Source organism: Rattus norvegicus, chromosome 8, assembly GCF_021556685.1.
Source record: "Rattus norvegicus strain SHRSP/BbbUtx chromosome 8, alternate assembly SHRSP_T2T, whole genome shotgun sequence".
NCBI classification, from domain to species: Eukaryota; Metazoa; Chordata; class Mammalia; order Rodentia; family Muridae; genus Rattus; species Rattus norvegicus.
Genome location: NC_141541.1, coordinates 27,403,327 through 27,421,503, shown reverse-complemented (window position 1 = coordinate 27,421,503; position 18,177 = coordinate 27,403,327). Strand labels below are relative to the sequence as shown.

The 18,177-nt window shown below is 42.0% G+C and overlaps 1 protein-coding gene across 34 annotated transcripts in view; it reads right to left on the bottom strand.

The window, feature by feature from the left end:
* Bbs9 (Bardet-Biedl syndrome 9) overlaps positions 1–18,177 on the bottom strand; it is a 423,050-nt gene that overhangs the window by 264,439 nt on the left and 140,434 nt on the right. For all 34 annotated transcript variants that reach the window (XM_087561778.1, XM_087561774.1, XM_087561752.1 and 31 more), the window contains 2 exons: positions 15,391–15,574; positions 14,646–14,775 (listed from right to left, as the gene is read on the bottom strand). In XM_087561778.1, the coding sequence (XP_087417904.1) occupies positions 14,646–14,775; positions 15,391–15,574 (314 nt within the window). The remainder of the gene's footprint in view (positions 1–14,645; positions 14,776–15,390; positions 15,575–18,177) is intronic.

The following is an 18,177-nucleotide window of genomic DNA, read 5'->3' as shown; positions in this document are numbered from 1 at the left end:
GAAGCTGAGGAGGAGGACCCTGTAGGAGGACCAGCAGTCTCAATTCACCTGGACCCCTGAGATCTTTTAGACACTGGATCACCAACCAGGCAGCAAACACCAGCTGAGATGAAGCCTCCAACACATACACAGCAGAGGACTCCCGGGTCTGGGTTCAGTCAGAGAAGATGCACCCAACCCTCAAGAGATTGGAGGTCCCAGGGAGTAGGGAGGTCTGGTGGGGTGGGTGGGGTGAAGACATTCTCATGGAGACTGAGGAGTGGTGGGAGGGAGGAGGAATGGGATGTAGAACAGCTGGGAGGTGGACTGGGAGGGGAATAAAATCTGGAGTGTATGTATGTATGAATGAATGAATGAATGAATGAATGAATGAATGAATGAAATAGAACCTGAGTGAAGAGTCTGACTGCTAAAAATGACTACCTGCAATCCACAGTCATCTATGACCAAGTCTTCTCCCCTCCCCTTTGCTTTTTCCAAAGGGGGAAAAAAATACACATATAAGCAAGTGAGTAGACAGAAGAAGACAGTTGGACAGATGGACAGAAAGACTGATGACACAAGTTTGTGTGTATGTCTGAAGGCAGGAAGGGAATTTTTCTGTAGCTAATAAAAATGAGCCTTCTGCTTGAAAATCTGAAATAGGTGAAGCCTCATGGAAATTAGTTGGTCAGATCAAAGGCAAGCACTCTAATGTAACATGATAAATTACCTATCTGTGATTGCTTCTAAGAAGGCATTCATTAAACAGTGCTTATAGCACTGTGCTTCTCTACTAGCAAGTCATAGGTTCTAGGCCACTCTCAAAGGCAGAAAGGTATCTTAGATGCCCTCACATAAAGACAAGGTCACTGTGCTGAACAGAGAAATGCAGGAGCATAAAAATGCCTCTATGGAGGCTGGAGAGAAGGCTCAGAGGTTGAGCTCCTCCAGAGGACCCAAGTTCAATTCCCAGCACCCACACAGCAGCTCATGGCTGTCTGCGACCCCAGTCCATGGTATCCAACACCTGACAACAGTCATACACGCAAGCAAAACATCAATGTACATAAAATAAAAATAAAACCCTAATTTAAAAAATGCCTGTAACAAAGAGTTAAGATAATACAAGTAGTTAATTTGGATCAGATCTCCTCAGAGGGGGTGGGGGGCACCGAGAAGCTGACCTTGATCTGATAAATGGGTATCAGTGAAGAGAAAAATAAAGGGAATTGATTATTGATTAATGGCAGAATAGCTAAAAGTTCATGGAGACGAGGCTGTGCCTCGGCAGGATAGCCCTGGTCTTCAATGTGTAGAGTTCAATCCCTAACTGCACATAAAGGGCTTGGAAACCTCCATAGAGCAGCTGCCTATAGAACAGGCCCTAGTTATTGACTACATGAAACAGTGTCATTCAAACTAATGAGGAAATGGGAGCCTAACATTCCACACCAATTCTCATGTATCCTAAAAGACATGTAGCATTCATGTAAGTGCTCACTCGCTGCACTTTTATCCCCAGTGAGACTATATCACGTCAACAAACAGCATTTCAATAGAAACGGTGGAAGCTTCCATCGTCAAGCTTGAGGGGTTGAGTGACTAGGGAGAAATCCAGTCTGTGTTGATTTATAGTCTTTCTTATAAAAAGTAAAGCTCTGTCCCGGGGCAGGCAAATGGCTCGAGGGGGTAAGATATTTGTCTCTCTCCATGACTGATGACCTGAGTTTAATTCCCAGGACCTACATGGGAGGAGAGAACCAACTCCTGAAAAACCGTCCTTTTACCTGTGACTCACACACACACATACAGACACACGTGCACGCACACATACACATGGATATGCACACACACACATACATGCAGACACAGAAACACATGCACACATGCACACAAACACATACATGCACACACACACATGAAGGTATGCAGACACATTCAGACATGCACACACAGACATGCACACACACACATACAGATATGCACACACATACAGGTATGCAGACATACACATGCAGGTATACACACACAAACAGACATGCACACACACACACACACACACACACACACACGGCAGGGAGAGAAAGAATGGTGTAAGATCTTGGCTGTGTCTGTATGTCTTCTCTGTTGCATCATTAAACGCTGATGTTTTCCCCACATCGTGGCTTATATGTTGGTTTCAGTAAAGTGCAAAGCAACGCCTTGGTTCACTGTAGTAACCGAAAGGAGCCAGACAGCAGACAGAAGGATGAGAGGGTCGAAGCATATGACAGCCTGAGGCCAAGTTCAATCCTGAGAACCTAGAGAAGAATCCAGACATGATGACACACGTCTGTAATCCCAGCGCTCCTGCAGCAAAGCAGGAGGGTCAGCCAGGAACTCCCTGGGCAGGGAATCCTGGGGTATGCTCTGCAGCAGAAGCAAGAGAAACCCTGCCTCAACGAGACAGAAAGCAAAGGCAAACTGGCTCTCAGAATACTGTTCCCGCACACACACACACACACACACACACACACACACACACACACACACACACACGTTTTAAAGCGATAAATTAAGATTTTTATTGAAATCAGATTTTCTAAATTTAAATGTGATATAATCTTGAATATTGTGTAAATTTTCATAAAATGGTTACAAACTAGGAGGAAGTTAATAATTTGAATAAAACCATGTACAGTAGTCTCCCTAATGGGAACATACAACTATTGTTTGGTCATTCTAAAATGTATGAGCTTGTAACAGTAACCTGGGTGAAAGTCATTCTGAGTCAAAAAACTAACTAAGCAGTTCTTCAGAGACTAGCTTTGAGAAACTACAAAGTAGAAAAAAAAGATTTTTGTTGGTTAAGAGGAGGGAAATTGCTATCAAAATGCTACACTGGTAGAGCTGGGGCACAGCTCGATGGTACTCCATTTGCCTAACACTAGGAGGCGCTGTGGTCAGCCATCACCACTGTCGCACAAATGAACACATACATAAATTCTTTTACAGAAAACACAGGGTTGTCTTTATGAAATCAACTAAAACAGAAATCAATAGTTTATGAGGTATGGCATTAGGCAGGTACAAATAGGTAAATAATTTATGATTCATATTATACTACTTTATACCACATTCTTAATACTGAACTAAAGTTGTCACATATAACTAATACGTTCCTCTTTAAAGCAGTTCTGGGGTGAACGTGCTTGCTGCCCGCCTGACGACCTGAGTCTAGACCGCAGGGTCCACATGGTGAAGGAGAGACCGATGCCTGCAAGCTGTCCTCTGGTGTCACACATGCACCAGCCAAGCACGTGCCCACACACGCTCTCTCTATAGATATAAATAAATCAACACAGTAATTCTTGAGTATAAAATAGTAACATACATCTCTAATTCTGACACACATATGATGAACTGTTTTTAAATGAAAGAAATGCACACTCTATCCTTTACTTTTAAAGCAATTCACAGTGAAAATTTGATTTGCAAGTTTGATTTGTGTAATTTTATTTCCATACAACTGTGTAAAAAGTTCTAAACGTTGCCTGTTTGCATGGTGACAGATACATCTGTGTTTGCGGCAGTGCACTGGTGCCATTCCTACTGAAGAACAGACAGTGGCCGGGGAGGACAGCAGAGTCTCGCCTACCGTCCGGACACCTGCAGCCTGACAAGGCCAGGAGACGCCTCAACTCCAGAGGCTCAACTCTCAACGCCACCATCCTTTAACCTCTTGTGTGCGTCTGCCCTGTGGTACCGTGATGCTGTTTTCACAGGATTTCTACTGCTAACGCATGCACACCCCCATGCTGTACTCAGTCTGGAAATTGGTGGAGCCTGGAAAAATACAGTTACTTTTTTGTTCTTTGTTTTGGGTTGGGTTTTTTTTTTTTTTAGGGGGTGGTTAGCCCTTAGCAAATACATTTGCTTGTTCTGTCAACAAAGATTTATAAAAACTGAGTATAAGCTTTTCATATTCCTAAACATTCAGTTATTAAAAAATCTTTTTGAAATATAAATTGAATATAGGCCAAGTCAGAATAATTTTTTTCCATGAAAATGTTGAGCCAGCCGTGGTCACATGCAATCCTAACACATGGGACACGGAGGCAAGAGAACTGGAGCATGAGTCCGAGGACAGTATGGGCTGCAGACCAAGAACCTGTATCCCCAAAACAAAAGCATCAACCCAGTCATGGTGGGTCTTATCCACAATCCAGCACTAGATACAAGAGGACTGCTGCAAGTTCAGGGCCAGCCTGGGCTACAGGGATTAAAGCCAGTGGAGGTGATATGCCAAGACATCATCTCAAAAACAAGCACAGAATGAAACAAAACATTTAAATTAGTTACTTTTACTCTGGGGCTAGAGAAATGGCTCAGCTGTTAAGAATACGTGCCGCTCTTACAGAGGACTCACGTCCAGCACCCACCATCCACGTTAGGCAGTGCACAACTCCAGCTCTAGGGCACCCAGTGTCCTGTCTGGCTCCCATGGGCACAAATATAAACATGCATATACCCACATGAACAGGAAAGAAAATAACTCTTTTGAAACTTTTCAATTGTTAATTAATATGCTATATACCTGTTCATTAAAAACAGAAGGACAAAGGGGGACAAGAAGAGAGAAATTTGTCATTAGAAATTAGCACAAATAAGAAAGTTAATAATGTATAAAAAGGCAAAACATTTTTTCATTGCATATTAACTACTAAATTATCCAAAAATTGCATGGACTGGAAATTTTTAAATAACCTTATTTTTTAAAGTTTTAATCATATGTAGGCATGTGTGTCTCTGTGCAGTCTGTGCAAATTTCTGCAGGGAGCCATGAAGGCTAATGTTTTTGGGTCCCTTTAGCTAGACAGGGACTGGGAGTCACGTGACATGGGAGCGGAAACCGAACCCAGGTCTTCTGCAAGAACAGTACGAACTCTTAACTACTAATGGCCTCAGGACACCAAAGTAGCAACCAGGACGACTCATATTTTCTCTCAGATCACTGAGCACAGGCTGCCCTTTCAGAAAGTATCGGTTTAATGGCAGATTCCATGGCATCAATTAACCAAGACTTATGTCCCGTTTTTTGCAGATGAGAAATAATATCCTATAAAAACCAAGTACAAATTATAAAGAGGACTTAAATAATAGTAGTTTTACTATTATTAAAGTATTATTCAAAACTGATATACTTTACGTTGGAAAATCGCTTTCAGTGATTTTAATAAATACCCTGGCACTTTGGGAGGTGAGAATGCAGCAGTGACCATGAGGTAGGGAACCAATGAACTGCTACAACACGCATAGTCAGTATCTTTTTCAGCTTCCAATCCAGTCACACTGAGTGCAAGACTCTAAGGACAAGGCTGCCATGACACAACAATGGCAGACATTACCACATCTCAAGTTCCTCCTTCAAGAAAATAAACAAGTGCTTCTAACTTTAAGACATCCAACAGCCTACAGAGAACAATATGTGCACAATATTTTATTTTGTCAATAATCCAAATGTGTAACAAAGTTAGATCTGAAAGAAAGGCCATGTAAGAAGCTACAGAGTAAAGAAACTAATCTTGGACAGTGAGACCGCTAAGCAAGTAAAGGCCCTGCTGCCAAGTCTGACAACCTGTGTTCAATCCCTAGGACACACACATGCAAGCCATGACATGGGCGTGTATACATGCAGACACACATGTACAAAACACATACACACAAAACATACACAAAGAGAATGAATAAATAAGCATAACTAGAATAATAATAAAGACTCCAAAACCATCCGAAGGTTTAAGTACTTCTGCAAAGATATTAGCAATAAATAAAACTAACATCACCCCTCACCCCCCCCCAAAAAAAAACCATTATTTTCCTTTTCATATTATCCAATAAGCAGGTGGCATCTTCTCTAGAAAACAGGGACATACAGAAGAAAGTAAACTCACCTTGCTTCCAGTCTGAACCTACACCTGTAGCACTCTTGGATCAGCACACTGTGCCTCATCCCAGAGCTCTCACTGCCTACCAGGAGGCTGCCTTTAGCCCAACACACACAGGTGAAACACACACCCACACACCACACCCTAATTGCCCCTCCACCCCCACCTGCTGGAACCCCAGCAAGCATAGCATCCCTGGGCTCAATCCCTTTCGGAGTACCGTCTTCCTTCTTGGCCTCACCACACCTGCAGCAGTCAAGATCAGAACACCTTGCCACACCCTCCCAGGAGGCAGACTCTAACATAACACACACAGGTCCACCTGCCTCCCGGGAGGCCTGCTCCAATCTGCAACACCCAGACCAGCCAGAGACAACCAGATATTGAAAGGCAAGCACAAAAACACATCAACAGAAGCCAATAAAATATGCCACCATCTGAACCAACCTCTCCTACTACAGTAAGCACTGGATATCTTAACACACCTGAAGAGTAAGACTGTGACTTTAAATCCCATCTCATGATGATAAGGCCTTTAAAGAGGAAACAAATCCCTTAAACAAATACATGAAAGCACAACCAAACAGGTAGAAACCCTTAAAGAAGAAACAAATGAACCCCTTAAAGAAATAAAAAAATATAAAATTAAACAGGCAAAGGAAAAGAATAAAACAGTAAAAGACCTAAAAATGGAAATAGAAACAATAAACACAAACCGAGACAACCCTGAAGACACAAAACATAGGAAATAGAACAGGAATTACAGATGCAAGCATTGCCAATAGAATACAAGAGATAGAAGAGAGAATCTCTGGCATATAAGAAATAGATTCATCAATCAAAGAAAATGACAAATGTAAAAAGTTCCTAACTCAAAAAATCCAGGAAATTTGGAGCACTATGAAAAGACCAAACCTAAGAATAATAGAAATACAAGAGAGTAAAGATTCCCAGTTCAAATGGCCAAAAAAAAAAAAAAAATCTTCAACAAAATCATAGAAGAAAACTTTCCTAACCTTAAGAAAGAAATGGCTAACCCCAAAACATTGCCAAGCAACCAGAGCTTCCAGGGACTAAGCCACTACCTAAAGACTATACATGGACTGACCCTGGACTCTGACCCCATAGGTAGCAATGAATATCCTAGTAAGAGCACCAGTGGAAGGGGAAGCCCTGGGTCCTGCTAAGACTGAACCCCCAGTGAACTAGTCTATGGGGGGAGGGCGGCAATGGGGGGAGGGTTGGGAGGGGAACACCCATAAGGAAGGGGAGGGGGGAGGGGGATGTTTGCCCGGAAACTGGGAAAGGGAATAACACTCGAAATGTATATAAGAAATACTCAAGTTAATTAAAAAAAAAAAAGAAAGAAAGAAATGGCTAGAAGTGTACAAGAAGTGTACAGAACACCAAATAGATTGGACCAAAAAAGAAAGTCTTCCAACCACATAATAATTAAAACACTAAATGTTCAGAACAAAGAAAGAATATTAACAGCTGCAAGGGGGGAAAGGCCAAGTAACATATAAAGGCAGACCTGTCAGAATAACACCTGATTTTTCAATACAGACTATAAAAGCCAGAAGATCCTGGACAGATGTCTTGCAGACTCTAAGAGACCACAGATGCCAGGGCAGACTACTATACCCAGCAAAACATTCAGTTATCATAGATGGAGAAACCATGCTATTCCATGACAAAAGCAAGTTTTAAACATACCTTTCCATTAATCCAGCCCTACAAAGAATACTAGAAGGAAAATTCCAACACAGAGATGGTAACTACCCCCAAGAAAACACAAGAAATTAATCATCTCACAGCAAAACCAAAAGAAGAAAATAATATACACACAATAAGATCTTCAACAACAAAAACACAGGAACTAACAATCATTGGTCATTAATATCTCTCAACATCAATGGACTCAATTCACCAATAAGAAGACATAAACTAACAAACTGGTTATGTAAGCAAGAGCCACCATTCTGCTACATACAAGATAAATTCCTCAGCAACAAATATAGACACTACTTCAGAGTAAAGAACTGGAAAAAAGGTTTTCAAAGCAAAGGAACCAAGAAACAAGCTGGAGTGGCCATTGTAATATCTAATAAAATTGAATTTCAACCAAAAGTTATCAAAAGAGATGGGGAAGGATATTTCATATTTATCAAAGGAAAAATCTACCAAGATGATACCTCAATTCTTAACATCTATATACTAAATGCAATGGCACCCACATTCCTAAAGGAAATTTTACCCAAATCACACATTGACCCTCACACAATAAAAGTGGGAGACTTCAACAACCCACTCTTATGAATAAAGAAGTCATCAAAACAAAAAGTAAACAGAGAAACAATAAAAATAGATGTTATGAACCAAATGGATTTAACAGATATCTACAAAACCTTTCACTCCAAGACAAAAGAACATACCTTCTTCTCAGCACCTCATGGAATGTTCTCCAAAACTGACATAGAATCAGGTACAAGGCACACACATCAACAGATACCATAAAATTGAAATAACCCCTTGAATTCTATCAGATCACCACACAGATTTAAACCAGGACATTAGCAACAACAGAAACAACAGAAAGTCCACATACTCATGAAAACGGAACAACATTCTACTCAAAGATCACTTGGTCACAAAAGGAAGAAAGGAAGGAAAGAAGGAAGGAAGGAAGGAAAGGAGGAAAGGAGAGAGGGAGGAAGGAGGGAGGGAGGGAGGGAGGGAGGGTGGGAGGGAGGGAGGGAGGGAGGGAGAAACTAAGACTTTCTAAAATTCAATGAAAATGAAGGCACAACATACCCAAAGTTATGGGACACAATGAAAGCACTGCTAAGAGGAAAATTCATAGCACTAAGTACCCTCATTTTAAAAAAATTAGATCTCATACTAGCAAATTAACAGCACACCTGAAAGCTCTAGATTACAAGGAAGCAAACACAACCAAGAGGCAAAAATTAGTCAAACTCAGGGCTGAAATAAAACAATTAGAAACAAATAGAACAATACAAAGAATCAACAAAAGCAAGAGATGGTTCTTTGAGAAAATCAGTAAGATAAATAAACCCTTAGTTAAACTAACTAAAGAACCCAGAGGCAGTATTTAAATTAACAAAATCAGAATGAAAAGGGAGAAATAATAACAGAAATTGGATGAAATTCAAAAAATCATTAGGTCTTACTTCCAAAGCCTGTATTCCACAAAATTGGAAAATCTAAATGAAATGAATTAATTTCTAGACAGATACCATATAGCAAAGTTAAATCAAGATCAGATAAACTATCTAAACAGTGCTCTAACCCCTAAGAAAATAGAAGCAGTCATTTAAAAATAAAAAGTCTCCCAACAAAAAAAGAGCCAGGGCCAAAGGGTTTTAGTGCAGAATTCTTCCATATGTTCAAAGAAGAGCTAACACCAATACTCCTCAAATTATTCTACAAAATAGGTACAGGAAAAACACTACCTAATTCTCTTTATAAGCCATAGTTACCAAGATACCTAAACCACACAAAGACTCAACAAAGAAAGAGAACTTCAGACCAATTTCAGTTAACTTCAGTTATGAACATCAATGCAAAAATACTCAATAAAATACAAACTGAATCAAAGAACACATCAAAAACATCATTCACCATAATCAAGTAGGCTTCATCCCAGGGATATAGGGATGGTTCAATATATGAAAATCCATCAAAATAATACACAATATAAACAAACTGAAAGAAAAAAATCACATTATCATGTCATTAGCTACTGAAAAAGCCTTTGGAAAAAATACAACATTTTCATGTTAAAAGTCTTGGAGAGATAAGGGATTCAAGACACATACCTAAACATAAAAATAGCAGCATAGAGCAAGCCAACAGCCTCAGATAGACAAGGGCAAAAAGCAGTCACACTATTCACCAAAATACCACAAAAGCAGTCCCTAGGCCACATACTGAACTTCTTCTCCATTGAAACCTCTTGAGCCAGATCTGAGCAGTTCAAAACACTCCATCAACAAAGCCTTCCATATTCCTGCTGTGATAGTCCATTAAGCCCCACTTAAAGAAATCCACTGCTTTTCAAATTCAAAGTCCAAAAACCATATTGTTCCAAGCAAAAGCATGATCAGGCCTATTACAAAAATACCCCAATCCCCAGTAGCAACTTCTGTCTTAGGGTTTTACTATTGTGAACAGACACCACGACCAAGGCAACTCTTATAAGGAAAACATTTAATTGGGGCTGGCTTCCAGGTTCAGAGGCTCAGTCCGTTATCATCATGAACAAAGTGCATGAGTTTGCTGAGAGTTCTACATCTTCATCTGAAGGCTCTAGAAGACTGGATCCATGAGGCTAGAAGGAGAGTCTTAAAGACCAGACCCCCAGTGACAGGCTCCCTCCCTACTCCTACAAGGCCACACTTCCTAACAGTGCCACACTGTGGGTCAAGCATATTCAAACCACCACAAGAGTAAAGATTATCAACTTAGATGTAGCTCCCAAGAAAGACAAAACTAGTTACAAACTGTTAGCAACAATGATGGAGGAAAGGTGGACAAAAAGGACAAAATATGCTCATCACCAGAAGCAGAAGTGCCCTCTAATCAGAACGAGGGAGCCAATGGCTCTCCAGGGAAGTGAGGCTGTGTGCCGGTGGCATGGGAGTGTTAGGGTTCTATAGGACAGAAAAGGTGAGATCTGGAGAATGGAACTGTCCATCTGCATGTCAGTTCCCCTTTGGTAGATCCAAGTGTGGATCTCAGAAACCTGCTCAGGTGTCATCAGTCACATGACCTCTCCTTTGGAGCCTCTCAGACCACCTGGAGCTTGTAGGTTATTAACCCTTCACCAACCTGATGCAAATGCTCTCTAGAACAGGGGTTCTCCACTGGTAGGGGTTGCATATCAGATATTGTATATATCAGATATTTACATTACAACTCATAACGGCAGCTAAATTGTAGTTATGAAGTAGCAATGAAATCATTTATGGCTGGGGTCACCACAACATGAGGTATTAAAGGCTCCCAGCATTAGGAAGGTTGAGAACCACTGTTCCAGAGCCAGTGGGCTAAGAAGGTAAAATCTTTCGTCACCAGGAAAAATCAGACACTTTTCCTCAGGCCTAGACTCCAGTTCACAAGCCTCCACCCACACCCACACCCATATCTGTAACAGGATAGAGAATCAGGAACCCAAAGCACAGGGGTATTTTTCCTACCAACAGAGACTATTCCTTTGAGACTGGGTGCTGCATTTGTGAAAGACTGACAGACTGAATGAGAAGATAATTAAGGAGGCTATCCATGGGCACGTGTATTAATAAGTAGAGGTTTGTGATTAAAATACTTAATTTATAAGATAGAAAACCTGTCTCATGGTGTGACTTTATGAATCCAGCCACATAGATCCAACATCCTTCACATCCATTACTGACCTCTCAAACCCTGCCTTGGTAAGGGGGTAGGGCAGGAAGCAGCCCATGCACAGAACAAGAAGTTTGCTTTAATTAATTTGGCCTCGATGATTTGGGCCAGTGGTATTTCTCCTCCCGTCTTTGGGATTAACAGTTGTCCTTTCACATAAACAAATCAAAATGAATTTTAAGCATTTACTCAACATACAACATCTGTCTGTCTTCCTGAATAACTATTCTGTGTGATATGCAAATATAGAAAGGATGTTCTGAATGGCTGGAGAATTATGTCACCAAGAAAACCATGCATGCAAAAGAGATGTGTAGAAGGAAACCACGGTAAAGACTTACTCTAAGATTTAAGATGAAAGGAAGTAGGAGATCTAGAAAAGAGACAGAAAACACTCCAGTCAACAGCACCGATGGAAGGAAGCTCAGGGTAAAACCTAGACGCCAAAAGTTAAAGTGAGAGTCTATCTGGACAGAGCTTCAAAGAAAACCCCCAAGTCTGAAACTGTTTTCATGTGTAAGAGTGAGCCTCACTGACTGTACGGCATGGCGCTGTGGCTGCAGCCTGGAAAGACTCATCACGTCCAACTTCACTTCAGTGCTTCCGATCGTGGGGCATTCGACATTGCAAGAGAGAGTGATGTTACCAACACAAGGCGATCTTTATCCGTCTGTAGACTAAAGCACGTGTGTGTATGCGAGTGTGCACAGGCATACACATGCAGGAGCTGGCACAGGAGCTGGCACACGCGCGCGTGCACACACACACACACAGAGACAGAGAGAGACAGAGACAGAGACAGAGGCATTCAACTTGAACAACTAGGTACCCCCATAAATTAATCAGACACCAAAAAGGAAGCGTGGGTTTAGAATTAAAGCATAATGAACAAGGTAGAACCAGGGCTGCCAAGTAGGTGGGAAGACAGGAAATAGTGCATGTTGATTTCCAAGCAAAATGCTGCTATTAAGGATAATTGCATCTGCTTGGTCTGAATCCAGTGTTTCTTAGTCACTGAAAGAGAGATATTAAAGGAGCAGGGAAATCCTTTACAAACAAACACAGTCATCCGAGAAGGTCTCTGACAAAGAGGTTCAATCCTGAGTGTAATAAAAAGCAGAGGGGTTGTTTCAGCGCCTATAACTTCAACAATGACGGCCTCACTTTTTCATTTTTTATAATTATAATTACATCATTTCCCCCTCCCCTCCTCCCTCCAACCTCTCCAGAGCACCCTGCTTGTCGTGGCCTCGGCTGCTGTAATTGTTCTTCACAGTGCTGTCCAGTGTGTCTGCCACGACTGTGTGTGTCTGCCAACCCCTCCAGCGCCGGTCCCTTGTTTTGTTGATTTTTGCCATTCTGACTGGAAGACGGCAAAGAGAAAATCCCAAAGTTGCTTTGATTTGCATCGCCCTGATTGCTAGGGACAATGAATTTTTTTTTAGAAATTTCTTAGCCACATTTATTCTCCCTTTGAGAACTCTGTTCAGATCCCAAGCCCATTTTTTAAACGGTCATTCATTTTGTGACTGTTTTCTGAGTTCTTTATATATTCTGGGTATTGATCCTCTGTCAGAAGCATAGCTGGCAATGACTCTGTCCCATTCCTTAGGCTTCCTGCTCACTCAACTGAGCCTCTCTTTAGCTGTGCATAGCTTTTAGTTTTATGAGGTCTTGTCTGTGGGCCTCACTCCCGGGCAATGAAGTTACAAGCATTCACGTTTGGGTCTTGGATCCTGCTCCATTTGTCTACAGACTGATTTTGTGCCTGTGCTGTAACTTCTTAACTTAAGCATGGCAGTCGTTACTTAAATTACTTTTAAAACCACAATGAAATTTTATTAATGGGAAGCAGAAAAGGGAGATGTTCCACTGTGACCACATTGGGAAGAGAGACAAAGGATCCCAACGGGCCTGAAGTGAGATTTAAGGTTTAAGTAGAGGGCCAAGGATTTGAATCTCTAAGCAGTCCCTGCCAAGGCCTTCCTTGCCCACCACTAACCTACAAGCGTCCAGCTTCCTTCTCATGCTGGAAGGAGCTCTGCTGAAGAGTTGTTAGAACTGTAGAATCTCTTCCTGGAGTCAGGGCCCGCAGCACTTCTCCTCCTCCCGGGAGAAGACTCCTCAGGAGATTCTGTATCTGTAGGGGTCTCTTCTTTGGACAGTCTGGTTGTCAGTCTGAGAGTCAAAACCATCTCTTTAGAATATCTTCATTTCTGCCTGGCCTATTACCATTCTCCACAACATTTTAAAACCTCGGTCACGGTGAGCAGGGCTCAGCAGTTCTCATCAGAGAACCTGGATTTGACCTTCGCACCAACACCAAACGACCATCTGTAATTCCAGTTCCCGGGAACCCAACACCCTTTCCTAGACTCCTTGGATACCAGGCACACATATGATGCAGACAAACATGTAGGCGAAGCACCCATACACAAAAACTAATGTTTTTAAAGATGTCATTTTGGAAAGTGAACGCTACAGCGTAATCACTCATGCAACCATAAGTGCCCCCTCGGCAGCCCCAACAGTGAACATCCAATTCCTCGTTTGGGGAGGGACTCATCCTGACCAGACACTGTAAGGGTCACGGAAAACACCCACAATAAATATTCCAACAGGCAGAAATGGAGGGAGGCTCTGCGGCTAGGCTGAGACCTCAGAAGTCTCTGGGCTGAGCTCTTCAGTCCTGACACAGGAGCTAAGCTGCTCAGGCACATGCAGGATTCAACTCTTATGCCAACAACCTCTCACCAGCAAACTGTGGCATGGTTTTAATATTGATATTGATTTTATTTCTCTTTCATTGTAAGTGCCAAATTATCCTATGCTCCAAATTCTTTAAACACACAAACAGCAACTCTGCATCACATGACAGAAGCCAGTCCCAAACTGCAAACAAGTGTGGCGTTCTCACACTCTCCCCACCAAGCACGGGGAGACATCTACGTTCAAGGAAATAATCTACCAGGAAAAGTGTCTCCCTGTTCTCTTCAACGGTGTTCACCTTTCATTCAAAAGAGGTAGCTTCTTAGAAATATTGAGTGAAAATAATTAACAGTGCTAATTATGGAATTTTTACATGCTTTTCCAAAAACGGTATTTCTACTACTAACAGTCACACTATAATATCACTTGTAACTCTTCAGTGAAACCATGAAATTTCTACAGAATTCCTTAACGAAGATATTTTAATAAGAGCCAGGTGCAGTGGCTGAGGCAAAAACATTGTAAGTTCAAAGCCAGCAAGGACTAAAAAAAATAAGACAAAACAAAAATCTTTTCCTGAAGTTAAACTGAATCACTTACTGCAGACAGCCCACTCTGACCGCTACGGGGACGTGGGGAAGCTGCGTGGCCCACTTCAGTGTCACGTCCTGGTAAACGTGCAGCATGTGGTTATGGTTTCCAACCAAAGTGTTTATCGTACCTTCCGAGACTGCAGGTTGAAAACACAGAAGAGAGCGTAAGAGAAAGGCCGTTCAGAATGGAACCCTCTGGTCTCCTATGGGAGATTCATCACGCACTAGCAGTAACGTCTTGATTCTAACACGTAAAGGTTTTAGGGGAGAAGATATGAGCGTGCGACTTCAATAAACTAAGAGCAGAAGAAGAAAGAGATCGTTTTATGGACAATAAGTATGGCTATCAGCCGAGGTGCGTGCACTTCATCTACACAGTGTGAATTTTATTAACGTCACACCTAATGACAGATGACTGGCATTCATCATAAGCCCTTCTATTGGACACTGTAAAAGGGCAACGCTCTCATGGAAGCATTCTTGAACAGTCACATTATGGAAAGCATTAATGAGCTGGGAGCCATTCTACCAGTGATCTTACACAAAGTCTAATGGCTGGCACAGGCAAATGTGCTAATTTATGTCAAATGTCTGACCATGAAAGTTAAAGGTTCCGTTATATGTTCAGTAAAGAGCTGCTTTCCTAGATGCTTAAAATATGTGTCTGAGTGTGGCTTTTTCCGATGTCTGCATGCACCTAGAAAGCACAGTCTTGCGATTCAGAAAGGATAACAGAAATTCTCCGCACCCACCTGAGCAGTACGGGAGAAAACAACTGGGGCTGCAGTCGAGCTTCTTCATGAACCGAATCTGCCCGTTGTCCTTTAGGCAAAAGAAGTTTCTCTCACCAAGAACAAAGACAGAAGATGCTGACTGGTTTAAAGGAATGATACAAATATCCAGGGCCTGCTCGCCAATATTCAGAGTCCAGTCCACCTGCAAAGCAAAAGCCAAGAGTGACGCAGCTGTTAAAACAGAAGTGCCCACCATGTCCAACCAGGATAGAACAGGATAGGATTTAGCATTTCAGCTCAAACAAACACGAATGCACAGAACACATAAAACAAAAATGGTGATGCCTTACACTCCAAAGATAAATGGTGTCACCTCCAGTCTCAGAAGGGCTGAGGAGCTGAATTTGAGTCCAGAGAAACCAAGGCAGATAGAGTTCACAATACATGTAATGAGGAGACGAGCCTTGGGAGACCTATAGAAAGTTAATCTCAAATGTCCTGAGAATTCATCAGAACATTCCCAGAAGGAAACTAGGGAAGGCCAGGGGACCACCATCCCACAGAATTCCAGCTAAGAGTGCCCAGCACCCACACAGGACTGAATCTGCCCTCAAAAGCTCCCAGTCCTAGGGCACTGAGAGCATACAGAAGGATTGGGCTCAGGAGTGGGGAAATTAGCCAGATAATAAGTAGTTCTGCCCCACCTAATGATTCTTCAAAACAATGATCAAAAACACCAAACTGTTTTTAAACAACTGTGACTGAGGACTAAGCTTAGCTCATAATAATTCAAAACTATCTAAAATGTAACAAAATAAAATTAACTATATCTGACATCTAATAATGAATTTTAAATTACCAATTGTGGAAATAAAACAAACAGGAAATATGATTTATAATGAAGAGAAATAAATCTACTGAAACAAACTCAAAACTGATACAAGCGTTAAACGCTGGAAAAGCAAGAGAATAAGTACTATGAGAACCTTTAAAATGTCACAGAGATACTGACGGTGGGAACACTCACACTGAATTTACAGAAATGAAATCTACAGCAAACGGGCTCCTCTCCACTAGGAAAATCAGTGCTCTTCTGCACAGCAACGAGAGCCACCCCAAGTGAAAGAGCAGCTTACAGGGCTCTGTGGGGGAAGTGGAATACTTGGATGCTAAAAGGCCGGGTGAGGCCCGGGGTTCAATCTCTGCCTTTGAAAGATTAAGTAATTCACGGAACAAAATGAGAAGAAAAATCGACGAGCTGTGGGACAGTGGCGTAAGTTCAGTACATCCAGAATATTCCACACAAAGGAGAGAGAGAGAGACATGAAAATATTTGAAGAATTGACGGCCAAATTTTTAATTTTGTAATTTGAAAACTGTAAATACACAGATGCAGGAGGCTCAGTAAGCGCTGGACTTGGAAGAAATAAGAAGGGAGGAGGAAAGGGAAGAAAAAAAGACGTCAGAATTTAAGCTGCTCGATGTGTTAAAGAAAATACCTAAAAATTAGCCAAAGGAGAAATCATTACGATCCGAGGAATGAAATGTACAAAAACTTTCACATTAAGGAGGTGTTGGCTGCCTAAGCAGTGTGGCTCGGGTTAAAGGAGCTTCAGGCCAAGCATGGGAATCTGTGTTCAATTCCCAGAAGGTAACAGAGGGAGACGACCAACTCAGCAAGCTGCCCACTGGCACACTCACACACACACAAGTGTGTGCACACAGACATGCACGCGCACGCACACGCACGCGCACGCACACGCACACATACATGGGTCTAGCCACACAGAAACATAATAAACAAGGAAGTCAGGAATGGGTGGATGAGTGTGACCAGACATACTGCATACAAGTGTGAAACTGATGAGGACTACCTTAGCTTTAAAAGGCGCCTTGTACCACTGTTCTGCTAAAGAAACACAGCAGACCGCAGTCAGCTGGCTCCCAGTGGTTTCTGGCTCTACTCGTGAACCAGTGCATCACTCAGCCATCAATCACCAGAGGAGCCACCTTCTGCAGCAGGTGGGAAAATACAGACACCCACACTGACAGTGTGCAGAGAGTGAGAGACCTGGGGACACTCGGTCTCCATCAAACCCCTCCCCTCGGGGTTCGGGGACCCCGTGGAAGAGCAGAGGGGATGGGGCACAGAGAAGACAAGGCTCTCTAACACAGCACAGCCTATGTGCACATGAACTCAGGGACAGTGGCGGCATGCTCAGGCCAGCACAGGTCTATGCCAGATGGGCTCCCAGTGCTGAGAGGGGAAGGGGACACACCCCCATGCTAACCCAAAGCCTATTCCCAACTGACAAGCCCCCAAAAGGGAAAAATTCATTTTCTGGCACACAAGCAGGTTAAGGGTAGGCCCCACTCCCAGCAGTAGATGGCCAAGAAAATACGGACTCCACGGCACTGTTGGAGTTACTTTGTCTCCTAATGCCTTGTCTGGGGTTACCTCACCTCACATATTTTGTTTATATGTTATGGTTTCCGATTCTGTTTTTATGGGTTTCTTGTGTTTTTACATTGACTTTCTTTTTTCTATTTGTTTGTCCTAGCCTGATGTGTTTTTCTTTTATCCTACCTTTTATTATTAGTAGTATTAGTATTAGTATTATTACTATTTTTAGGTGCCTGTTTGTTTTCTTTTTTTATTTTTGAGTTTATTTATTTATTTTTTCTCTTTCATTTTTTTAATTATAAATTTTTTATTAGATATATTTCTTTACTTACATTTCAAATGTTATTCCCTTCCCAATTTCCTATCTATAATCCCCCATCCCCTCCCCTGCCCCTCCACCA